At 27.4% G+C, this 13,604-nt stretch overlaps 1 protein-coding gene across 1 annotated transcript in view; it reads left to right on the forward strand.

Annotated features, from left to right (window-relative positions):
• The first annotated feature begins 8,941 nt into the window (after positions 1–8,941).
• Positions 8,942–13,604, forward strand: part of LOC122850878 — a 5,508-nt gene continuing 845 nt past the window's right edge. The window contains exons 1-3 of the mRNA XM_044149936.1: positions 8,942–9,068; positions 10,403–10,930; positions 11,095–11,318. Coding sequence (XP_044005871.1) covers positions 8,942–9,068; positions 10,403–10,930; positions 11,095–11,318 — 879 coding nt within the window. The remainder of the gene's footprint in view (positions 9,069–10,402; positions 10,931–11,094; positions 11,319–13,604) is intronic.

Raw genomic sequence — 13,604 nt, forward strand, 5'->3', positions numbered from 1 at the left:
TGTACAGTTCACTTTTTGCGTGTTCACTTCTTGGGTGTTCACTTTTTGCGTTTTCACTATTTACTGTGTTCACTTTTTAATGTGTTAACTTCATGGAACCCGAAAAACGACATCCCGGGTCAAGTTTAAAATTTTGTCAACAGTTAAGACTCAATTATATGCATTAAAAATATATTCAATTCTTGACTTTTTTTTGGTATCACATCTTTTTGTATTAAAAAAATAAAATACTACACGATTTTGAAAACTTGATGCTTCTTTTTGTAAAAAAAACTAGGTTTTTTTTTTTTTGTTATGATATCACATCTTTTTGTAAAGTTTTAATAATAATATATTTTTTTTATAGACGTTGACGAAATAATTCAGCATAGCGAGCTGTTGAAGTTCACGCAATAGAGCAAGCCAGTGCATATTATCACCAGTAACGGCGCTAGTAAGGCGAATGCACAAAGTCACATGTTGTTTTTGTTTATTTTTTTTCCCACCGAGTTCAATAAGTTTTTTTTTTGCATTTATATATATATACAATTAATTATAGTTGAATTAATTCATTAATTAATTTCAATTTTTAAGTTTAAATAATTTTTTTATATTTCAATTAATATTTATTTCAGTTTTCTAATAAAATGTAGGCTAAATGTCAACGATTTGTTGATCTAACATCTGGAAAATCTAAATGTCGTATTATTATCATCATCATCTTGATTTTTAGGGCAGATGAATGTTGAGTTTGGAAACAGTTTTGAATGAATACTGCCATCAAAGTCTTGATTTTCTTCTCAATAATATGAGTCTGAATCTGTTGTTACAATAATGATTGGGCAAATCAGCATCATGTGTAGCATTAGCATTAATGATATTCTGTTTTTAACTGATGGTGTTAATAATGCACTTTTTAATTCACTTGATGTAAATGTTTCATTATTTTTTTTTCACAAACTATTTAATGATTCCGTAAATGTCTCATTATTTTTCATTGACATATTATTAGATAAGCATGTATCAACAATTTTGTTATATTTTGTTGATAAAACATCAACTGGTTCAGTAATCGTGGCATCATTTTTTTTTTCAAAATAAAGTCAAGATCTCAAATTTTTACCATTAAAAACATTCAATGATTCAGTAAAAGTATCATTATTTTTTTCACACAATACATTTAACGTTTTTTGATTTGCATTAGTAAGAGTTTTACTGTGGAAACTATCGTCAATTTCATCATTTGAATCATCCAAGTAATCTTTTGAAGATAAATTACTTCCAGAAACATCAGTAAACATACTGATTTGCATCATTGATTTAGTTAAAAATTTCGAATCAGCCATTGCTAAACTGCAATGACATCGCTACATTGTGAATATTTCAATCCATTAGGAATAAATTTATAATTGTTAATTTCGTTTCAATTTTACCAAAATCTGTTGTCGATGTATCTAAAAAAATGGTCTCGATATGTTCATAATTGTTGCATTGTTAAAATCAGGTGTTGAATTGATAAAAGGATTAATACTATTTGATTGTGACATATTTAAAAATGCATCAAGACTTCTTTGACCATTTAATGATGACAATGATATTAATAACGTGCCTGACACTGATGGTCTCAACATTGCCGGTATATATTCTTTGTCTTTTAGAATTTTATCATCATTTTCATTATTTATTGTTATCGATGATTCTCGTTGATAATTCAATTTCCAAACATTATTACTTGTTGGTGATGTTATTTCCATTATTGATTCCAAACTCATTTTCCCATTTTTTTCAGTCTCGTAGAAATTCTTGTATCAATTGTTTTTGTTGTATCATTTCACAAATCATAAAGTGAACTGATAAATATTTTCTTAACCAAGCTTGAAGATCTTTGACACTTGATGATGATGTTTTGTCACTCACTGACAGCAACCATCTTTCATTGTTATCAAATTTAACATGTGATAAATCGATTATATCATCAAAAAATTCGTTGATATTTTGATAATGATGTCTTGGGCTTTAAATATTATTCACTATATCTGACATTTTATTATTATTTATATTCATCAGTCAAACTTAAAAATAGTTGTGCAACAACCATCACAAAAAGATAAACAAGTCAAAAATAGTATTCAAAAATTACACAGCTTTTTTGCTTTATAGACAAATGCTTCTGGCAGCTGATTTAGATATTCAAAAATAAATCCTTTCGTAATATAATGTAAAAAAAAACTCATTAAACTTGATGGAAAGAAAATAAACAACAACAACATGTAACTTGGAAACATAGGTTAAAGTATCATTATTAAATTTGCGCATCGATGCGATATTGAATACTGAAGTAAATATATAGGTTTTTTCACATCATCTACTATTCTTGCTCAATTTTGTTTTTATAATGTTGCAAAGTTGCTTTGGACTCTGAAAATCTTGGATATAATATTTTGTTTTATAAGTTTGCAAGATGACTCTGGACTCTAAAAACATTTCAAGAGAAACGCAATCGTGAAAAATTGAAGTGATTGTTAAAATAAACGTATTCACCGAAAAATTTTGATTTTTTTTTTTAAATAAAAATTGATATTGTTTCATAAGAAAAATACAAAAAAGAATTTTTTTATCTCTACCAGATCATACTTTAATAAATTCGTAAGGAATTGAAGCGGGAAGGGGTTAGCATCGTGTCGTGTATATATAGGCACGGTAGTTATTTTACGTTTCCCCACTTTTTTTTTTTTTTACACTTGACGCGAGGCGCTACCGTGCCTCTTGATATTTTTACATATTGTAGCATTTGCACAAGTAACTGCAACTGAAACAGGTGATGTTGAGCTGGCAGCAGAAGCAGAACTCGTAGTCACAGTACTATCAGAACCTAAAACTTTTTTTATTAATAATCTGCAGTTGGTCAATTCATCGGACAAGTATTTGTTATTCAATTTTAACAAGTACTTAATAACAAGCTTAAGTGGTTCATCAAGATGTGGCCCATTTGGAAAACCTCACATGACAAATTCTGTGCTACACTGAGAAAAAAAAAATCTAAAACTAATACAAAAACTTCTTAATAATAGAACTTTTGTACATAGGCGTTCGCGAGAGAGGAAGCTGACGATCACGCATATATAGCCTTAATGGCAGCTCGCAATTTGTTGCTAAACTAATAACTCAGTAAGTAATTAATAAAAATATCTAAAAATTTGTACAAAACTTCTTGATTTACTGCTTAACAATATTGCGACTAAAAAGTTACTCAATTTTTAAATTTCTCCGACTCTTTTTTCATTCGAAGTTAGACAAATTAGATTTTTCCTCGACATTGAACAATCATACACAGAAAGAATTTTTTTGTGAAATTTACAAAAAAAAATATTCATTTTTACATGGTCACCACGACGGTTGGGATCAAAGCGCCAACGATGGAGGTTTTAAAAGGAGAACCTGTTTATTTTTGTGTATACATTAGAAGATTCACAGTGTACCATGTAAAAATGAAACGGATGTTATATTTTTGAAATGTTTTCTTTTTCACATGGCACAATGTGAAATTAAAATGTATTTTAATGAGTTTTTTTTAGGGTGACCATGTAAAAATAAAATGAAATTTTTAATTTTTTTTTTACCAATGCTAAATAAACAAAAAAAAAAAAATAATAGATAAAATACATGTTAATTTATTTTTAAAAAATAAAAATGTCCAAGAAAAAGCTGTAGCTAAGAAAAAGATGTAGCTAAGGCATTAATGTTGTCAAAGAATTATGTTTTAAAGAAACATATTTGCTTAAAAAATAATTCTTTGGCAACATTAATTCCTTAGTTACGTCTTTTACTTAGCTACTGCTTTTCCTTGGACATTTCTATTTTTTAAAACTGTAATGTAAGCGCCGAACTTTTTTATTTTAGATAAATTGTATTTTATAAAATTATATATTCAGGGTCCAATTGGATACCCCTAGCTCCATCTTATGAATTATAAGGGTAACATTTAAGAGAGCAAACGCATCCCCGAACACCCCCGAATATTCCCGACCTACCCTACGGTCAGCTTGTGCCATTGACCCAGGATATCGATCAGTTCACTGGGATCTCTGATCCCGTGACTACCAACTCTAACTGCTTTAACTGCTTGAATATATACTTTAAAAAGTCTTAGAATAATTTTGAGAACCGTCAGCCGAAAAACTGTAAGTTATACTTATTCAATATTTTAATGATTTATTTTACCTAAATATTTTTAATTATATTTACGTAATACTTGGTTACGTAAATTACAAATTTAAACTTATTAAAATCATTTTGGATTTAACTTGTAATAAATTCTGACCGCATGGTCTAAGTTGTCTTGTTCTTTTTATTTAAATTCAAGTACAAGCTTTGTGTTAAATTATTTAATCAAATAAATATTGAATAAGGTAAATCATAGTGAGCTGATTTAAGCAATAATTTGCTTACTAAAAATAATTAATTCAAATATAAAAATCAACGACCTCGTGGTTATAGATTTGGTCTTAACTACGACCTGTAAAGTATAGTAAAGCGTTTATGTAATTGTTAATTTAAACATAAGTAAAAGTGTTTCGGCGAGTGATTATATAAATCACCACTTGCTGTTAAAAGTCAGCACCTTACGGACTAGGCGTTGAAAGCGCCGTCTTGTGGGTTTTCACTTAACTTGATCGGGGCTTTACGGGCTCTGTCGGGTACGTTCAGACGTTGTTTTCAACTACGTTCACGCTTGGCGTCTAGCCGGGACAGAAGCATTAAAAACATACACCCGTATACAGCGGTTTATCAAGAGGCTTTTGCATTTTAATTGAAAGAGTTAATTAAACAGAGAAATTGAGGCCAATTATATACTATAATTGACCTACAATAATCATCATCAATATACAATTCAATAAACGAACATTTATCTTTAATTTGTTCAATAAACTCATACTTAAACTTATGTGCTAAAGTGTGTCGTGTCGCTCTCTCTCACTCCTACACAAAATCCTTATCCACCCTGTCACTAGCTAAAACAAAAAGTGATCTTCGTTATAATTTTTATTGTAAATTCAGTGTTACACAAGTGCGTCGATTATGTCAAGGTCCATGTTGGTCCAAATTTAACTATCTTTCACTCAACATCAATACTATTGGTAAAGTTGTGGAATTTTAATAATAAATTTCCCTTTTTATTTAACATTATGTTATTTGTGTTTGACTCAAGTTTTATAAATTATTTGTGTACTATTTTCGCGTATTTTTCAGGTTCTTTTTTACCTCTTCCTACATCACGTAAAATTTACCTCCCTACCCTTCTATTGTTTCTTTGGTGAGCAGGATAAACAGGGCTAATTAAAATACATATCTAGCAGGGTTATTTTACAGGGCAATATTGGGTTGTCTAATAAGTAATCCGGCTACGATATTTCAAAACGAAATTAACATGTATTTGATCTATTTAATAAATAAAAATCCCAAGAAAAAGCCATCACATAATAAAAAATTCTAACAAAATAATGAAAATCTTTATCAAATAATAATAATAATAATAATTTGATAAAAGAAATAAAAATGATATTTTGTATAGAAAAATATTAAGAAATAATAATTTTATAAATAAAAAAATAAAAAAATGTATTAATATAGTTAACACTCAACCAAAAGTTGAAAAAATAGTTAATGTTGAGAATGAATTAGAATAATAATTCTAATAATTGAATATAATAAAAAATCTTATATTATAATATTCATATAAAAAATTTGATGATAATTTTTATACAAAAATAAAAATAAACGGTTTAATAAAAATCTATCGGAATAGATCAACTTATTTTCAACGTTAAAATAATTTCAATGACAAATTATCAAAAAATAAATTGAACTTATTTTGCGAAAACATGAGAAATATACTAAGCATGTGATAAAGGCGTGTAATTCAATAGTAGATACCATCCAATCATAGAAAAAAGTATTGCATACTATCCAATAGAACAGTCTCAATATGCTAGACCCTTTTCCCACCACTCACCTATCTACCTGCCCCAATTGACATTGCATTTTGTAACTGACCTTTCTATGGTAGTCGCATATTATCCTTACTTGAAATCACATGTAAATTCAAAGTTATTTTGAATTCCTAAACATCAATTAATTTATTTCATATATCTATTAACCTAATTATTAAAAGTTACTATCAGTTATCAGTGTGTTATCGTACAAAGTTCAATTAGCAAAACTAAGTACTAATTTTTTACATTTGACATTTATGAGTGTATCTATTTTTTGTTTAAATGACATTCGGAAACTTTTAATGTTTTTTTTCTTTTATTTTGTTTCAAAAATTTTTATAGGATTAGTGTTTTTATTTATAAACTATTTTATTCAAGTTTTTTGCTGGAAAGATTATTATTTTAAAAAATATTACCTCCATAAAAATATTGTTGCATAATGTTCTTTGGTATTTTTTTATATATTTATAATAAATTTAATAGTGGTAAATATTATTGTGAGCAAGTATTTGAGCAATCTAAAGATTAACAAAAATTATTTGATTTTTATATGAAAATATTATCAACAATTAATGAAAAATTAAAGATTTGAAAATAAACTTGCACTGAATTTTGTTTGGTTATAATACAAATTAAAAATAGATTCTTTAGTCAATTGTTTTTTTGAATAAAGCATTTTACAGAATGAAATTTTTGTTGCTAGCTTTAAATATAATTTACAAGATATATTTTACATTTCCTTTTAAATTGTTATCAATTTATACTGAATAAATTTTCATGTAGTGGCTATAACGTAGATTGTATGTGTATTATTAGAAATTTTCAATTATTCGCGAAAGCATAACTCAAAATATTAAGTATTATAAATTGATGTGGTCCATCATTAAAACTAAACAGGTACAAAATCTTTTTCAATTTATCAGTTTTTTAAACACTTGTATAATTCAAATGTTACATTCATAAAAAATTTAATCTATAAATAACAACAAAATCTTTTCACTATAACATTATAAATAAATTAATAAAAGATAACTAAATTATTAATTCTCAAACAAAAATAATATTTTAAAGATAATTTTTTATAAATTCTAAATAATTCTAATTAGTATCAACCAAATAATAATTAATCGATTGAAATAGAAGTTTAGAAAATTTTTGAATGAAATATTTCAGAATAAATAATAATTTTTTAATTTAAAATCAAATGACATAATAATTTATTATAAATAATAGTATGATTGCATAAATAAAATAAAATAAAATTTTATAAATATAAAATTGTTATAAAAAAATTCTCAAATAAAAAGTTTTTATTGCAATTTTTGAATCAAAAATAATCTACAAGAAAATAAATTTATAGTATCATAATAGTTGAATTATAATTATAAATCAATAATTATCAAAAGAAATTTTTTATGAAATTAAAATCAATTGAAATAGAAAAAAATAGTAACAAATAATAACCGGTTAAAAATATGTGAATAAATTGAAAGAAATAATTATGAATAAATTATAATTATAAGTATATAGCCTTAATAAAATATAATAATTTAGACGAAAATGATTTTTTAAATGAAGAATGATAGTCTAAAAAACTTAATCATATTTAAAATAAAAAAATATAAAAGAAAAGTATAATACTTATAATAGTTATACTTTAGAATTCAAATGCTGGAAAGTAGATTTAAAACATACAAAAACTACTATGTGACGTGGTATAGTAGAGCTTCATGGTTAAATAAGGTGTGAATGCATATGGTTATTTTAGCTAAAGTTTGAATGTAGACAGGTTGTTTTTATGTAAAGTATTAATTGTTTTTTTATTTCTATTTTTTTATTTTTTATTTATAATAAATATACGTTTAGTTCATATTTCTATTAAAAAATATTTTTTACAAGTGTCAATCATTTGACTATAAGAATTAATTTTTTTTAAATAAATTGTATATAGAATATATTAATGTAAGAACAGTAACATTCAAAATCATTTTTTCTTTGACTGTGTATATTCGAATATAATAATATAATAAAGTTGTTCTCATTATAAAATATTTATGATATGAAAAATTATTGATTCAGTAGGTACATTCTTTGAACTTTAAAAATTGATTGTTGAATCCAACTTATTTATAAAAAATATCAATGTAACAATAAAGATAATAATTTTTTTCTCTGAGTAGTTATACTTAAATATATAAAAAAAATAAAACTAGCTATATTTTCAACTATAAAAAAATAATTTTCTCATTTTAATTATATATAAAATATATTCATGTTACAATAGAATCGGTAATATTTCAAACATTTTTTCTTTGAGCGTACATATTTAAATAAATATGAACAAGTATTTTATCCAATAGTTGTTATAAATTAGAATGTTAAATTGAGCGTAGTTTTTGGTAATGTTTAGTTTTCTAGTTCAGTTTACACTTGTATATTTTACGTGAGCATGCCATTTGTAAAAATAATAAAATCACTGCAAGCTATACTAAGCCGTAGTACTAATTATTATTTTGTTATAGATGAACAACAACAACAACAACAACAGACGCTGGAACCTATTAAAAGAATTTTGCTCATTCAACAACATTAAATTACGTAAGGAGATTGGTGAAGCAATGCGTGATGGAAGTAAAAAAATTATATGATTATTACTCATTGGAAAAAAAGAAGAAATTCCAACTGTAGTTGGAAATACAACAGAAGAAGTAATGGAAAAAGCCAGTATGAAGATGATGGATAAAATAAAGATGTTAATTAATATAGAAGAAAATGAAAATCAACACCCAATAAGAAATAAAAATGATAGTTACTTGGGGTATAATCCTGTTTCACTATTAAACGAATACTGTCATAAAAATAATTCATTTCCAAAATATGAACAATTAAATTGTGAGGGTCCACAGCATGATCCATTATTTACAATAAAAGTAACTTATCCGATCTTTTATCCGCTTACTCAAGTTACTATGCAAGACTATAACTCTATTGCATCAGCTCAAACGAAAAATGAAGCAAAAAGAAAAGCTGCTCATTTAGCATTAACAAAAATTAAAAAATTAAATCAAGAACCAAAACCTTGTCCACCTCCAATACGTATCAAGTATTTGAATTCAAATGCATAATCAGATTAAAATGTATCTTGAATGAATTATCATAAAATGTTTCATTACTTTTTTTGTCATTTTAAAATTTTTTATTTTAGTAATATATTTTTTTTTTTTTAAATATGTTAGTGAATGATTTTTTGAATATTAGATATCTTCGAATGTAAATGAAGAGAAATAAACATTTTTACAATTATCTTTGAAAAAATATTAATAATAATGTTTTTAAAATATTGAAAATAATTTTGATATCATCAGATAAAGATATAAAAATTATAACTGTAGTAAATTGTTTTCTTTTTCAAATATTACTTGTAGTTTTTTTTAAATTGAAAATAAATTTTTCATTCATAAAAAGTAAAAGTGGATTACTTACAATTGAGGGTCAGGATGCAATAACAAGTCGAGCGCTCGAAGGCCTATAAAACGTAACGTTGTTCAGGTTAAATTTACGAAAATTTCAAAATGATTTAAAAAAAAAATACCTCCATGTACAGAATCAAAAATGACATATTTTTTTTCAAATAAATGATTTTCAATTATAATTATTGAATGGATTAAAAAATAAAGTTTGATTATTTTTTTTTCGAAAAAAACATTATTTTTCCAGGTATAACTCGTCATAACTTTGTTAATAATTAATGAATCGACTTGAAACTTTGCATATAGTTTTTTTATAGTCTAGCGATAGTAAAAGTAACATCAAAAATATTATTTACTTGTATTGTTTTAATTTATTAATTTATTGAATAATGCCGGCCGCAAAATTCGTTTTTTGAACTTTGAGATAAAAAAGTGTCGAGAAAATTTTCGAATTGAAAAACTTGTCAGTGGCAACATTGTTCATCTATATATCAAGAAGTTTTTTCCAAATTTCCAATTTTTTCAATAATAATCGACCAAGTTATTAATTAATAAACAAATTGTGTGCTGCCACTGTGATCGTAGAGTCCGAAGCGAACGTATGCGCTCTCTCCAGTCATTATAAATACTAATCTCTTGCGCATGCAAACATATAAATAATGGCAGCGGCAGCACACAATTTGTTTATCAATTAATAACTTGATCAATTATTATTTAAAAAAATTAAAAAATTGGAAAAAACTTCTTGATATATAGATAAACAATGCTGCCACTGACAAGTTTTTAAATTCGAAAATATTTTTCTTCATTTGATTTTATAAAAGATTTAAATCAATCTATGAAAATATCATGTCTATAATATCGATTTCCTTCAAGTGTGAATATTGTTTTGTAACGATTCTCGTTAATATTCTCCTTAAAGATTAGAATAAAGCCTTAATAAATGCATCTTTTTAAAAGATAATATACAATTGCCAACTATACCACCATCATACAATAATAGTATGTCTCAAGAATTACTGAAATTAAATAAAATGTCATCTAGCTCTGCCATTGAAAAACGTCCCCCTGGACGTCCAAGGAAAAATACCTCGCCTGACACCAATACCAATGATGACACTGTTGAGTTGATCAAAGGTTTATTTGATCAACAAACCAACACGCTTGATGTAAAATTAAGCTCGATTGTTGATACACTAAAATCATTTGCTACATCGGTGAATAACAAATTTTCAACCATTGATGCTGAACTACGTTCAGTTAACAACAGCATACAAAAATTAAATTCTACCATATCCAGTAACTCAACTCAAATTTCTGATAATACCACACAAATTGCTGAGCATGAACAACTCATTACTAAATTAAATACTGAATTAAATAACAACAAAGAATTATTAGATCGTATGCCAAATGTTATTATGTTTGGTATACCTGAAGATCCTGATATACATATTGATGCTAGACAACGTGTTGTTGGTGATAGAGGTAAAGTTGACCAGCTGGTTAATACCGTTCTTAATAAATGTGATAATATTGGTTTAATTAAAGTGACTTCGTCACGTATTCACCCTTTCTCTGGCACTCTCACAAAGCCAAGAATGACTAAGGTGAAATTTAACAGTATTTTTTATAAAGATCTATTTGTACAGAACTTCTTGGACCAAAAGAAACTGAAACAACTGACAGGTTGGATGAGCAAAGTAGTGATTTCTCAGGATTTCACACCTGCCCAACTTGCCCAGAGACGTCAGATAACAGCTCAGCTGACTCAAGATGGTACAACCAATGCAAGGGTGAGATTTGTAAATGGCTCATTCAAAATAATCAACAACAGGCCACCACCAGGTCACCATACAATGCAACAACAACAACAGCAACAACAACAACAACAACAACAACAACAACAACAACAACAACAACAACAATAGCAACCTACATAACATCATCATATAATAATAATAAGTTAATTGATAATAATAAATTATCTATTTGGTCTAACTTGGACACTATTAGTTCTTTTTCACCTTCTCATCTTCTTCCTATTAATAATACATCTTCTTTCAGCTTGACTCAAGACTCTTCATCCAATCTGGCACCTACTGGAAAATCATTTAAGATACTCTATCAAAATACGAGGAGTATCAAGAACAAATATATGGACTTGTATGTAAACTCACTTGTACTGGACTATGACATTGTTCTTGTTACTGAATCGTGGCTTGATCCTACTATCTCTTCGTATCACTACTTTGACAGTCAGCGTTTTGTTGTTTTTAGAGCGGATAGGAACAGTTGTAATAAATCTAGGGGGGGTGGTGTCCTCTGTGCAGTAAAATTAAATAAGTTTAACAATGTACATATGCTGAATTTACCAGATACCATCAACAATATTTCTGAAATTGAAATACTTCTTGATTGAAATATAATAATATATCTTGATTACTGTGGTACCCCATATAGAATCATTGTTTTATACATTCCCCCTGATGTAATTAATAGCAGGAGTAAGATATTCTCTAAACTTATCAAGCAACTCCAAGAGTACTTATCTAAGTACAATTCTAACCTAATTATTACTGGCGATTTTAACCTTCCAGATTACAACGTGTTACTTCCTTCTTCAAGCAACAAAATATATACTACCATCTCATTGTTCATTAACACACTTAATTTACAACAACTCAACTCTGTTCATAATTCTCATGGGAAAATTTTAGATCTCATACTAGTCTCTCGTGCTACCTGTTTAGTTTCACCAGGACCAGCTCTAGTTAAGCAGGATGACTACCATCCTCCTCTGCATTTACATATTGTTAATTCTACTTCTAACTACACTGGCTCTACATGCTCTCTTTCTTCTTCATTGAAATATATTATTAAATTCTTAGATTTAGATAAAGTTAAATATGATTTTAGGTCAATAAATTGGGATGATCTTCTCGGCTTGGATGCCAACGTGGGTACAGTGGATTATCTTTGTGATATCTTTTATAAAAAATTTTTTCAGGTAATCGATAACAATTACTATCCTCCCCAGTATGGATGCAAGGCGTCTAGGTACCCATGTTGGTACTCAACTGAGCTGATCACTCTCATTAGAAATAAGAAAAAATATTTAAAAATTAGTAAAACAAATGTATCATCAGCCATTAATAGTAGGATTAGTTCTATTACATTAGCCATAAAAAATATATCTCACAGAGATTTAGAATTATTTAATAAAAATATTGAGAGCAATATTAGTAGTAATCCCAAAGGGTTTTGGAAGTATATTAAGTAAAAAATCAATCTACTACATTGAATTGTCTACTCATAAATAATAGTATCAGTTATGATCCACTTATGATATCCAACGCATTTTGCTACACATTTTTCTAGTGTATTTAATAAGCTGAATACTGATATACAGTCAGATTTTGATTTGCTCATGTTTAGTAGCTTTCTTAATGAGGAAACTATTACGATAGACTCTGAGGACATTGCACGTGAGATCCTGCGTGTGAAAAACAATAATACGAGTGGTCTGGATAATCTTCCTGGATCTTTAATTAGGATCTGTCCGATGCATTGATTCTTCCACTTAAAATTATCTTCAACTTGGCATTGTCATCGGGTACATATCCTACTTGCTGGAAAAACTCAGTGGTTAAACCATTATTTAAAACAGGTAATCCACTACTGGTATCCAACTATAGGCAAATATCACTTCTTCCTGTGTGTTCAAAACTCTTTGAAAACTAATCTACAAGGTTATTATGTCATATTTCTCTCCTTTCTTATCACGTAACCAACATGGCTTCACACCCATGCGTAGTACTTGTTCTAACCTTGTAGAGTTCAGTCAGTATGTAACGTCTCACATTAATAAGAACACTCAGGTTGACGTGATATATACAGACATGACAAAGGCTTTTGACAGGATAAACTGGTTAACACTTGTCTCTAAAAATTGCAATAAACTTGCCTCGTACTCTAATAAATCTTATCTGGTCTTATCTTGTTAATCGATGTTGTTATGTCTATATAAATGGTACTCTATCATCAGCATATTCACCAACATCTGGTGTCCCACAGGGCTCCAATTTAGGTCCATTATTATTTAACATCTACATTAATGATCTATCTGAGAGACTATCCTGTTACTCGCTCTTATATGCTG

This window comes from Aphidius gifuensis, linkage group LG3 (assembly GCF_014905175.1).
Source record: "Aphidius gifuensis isolate YNYX2018 linkage group LG3, ASM1490517v1, whole genome shotgun sequence".
NCBI lineage: Eukaryota > Metazoa > Arthropoda > Insecta > Hymenoptera > Braconidae > Aphidius > Aphidius gifuensis.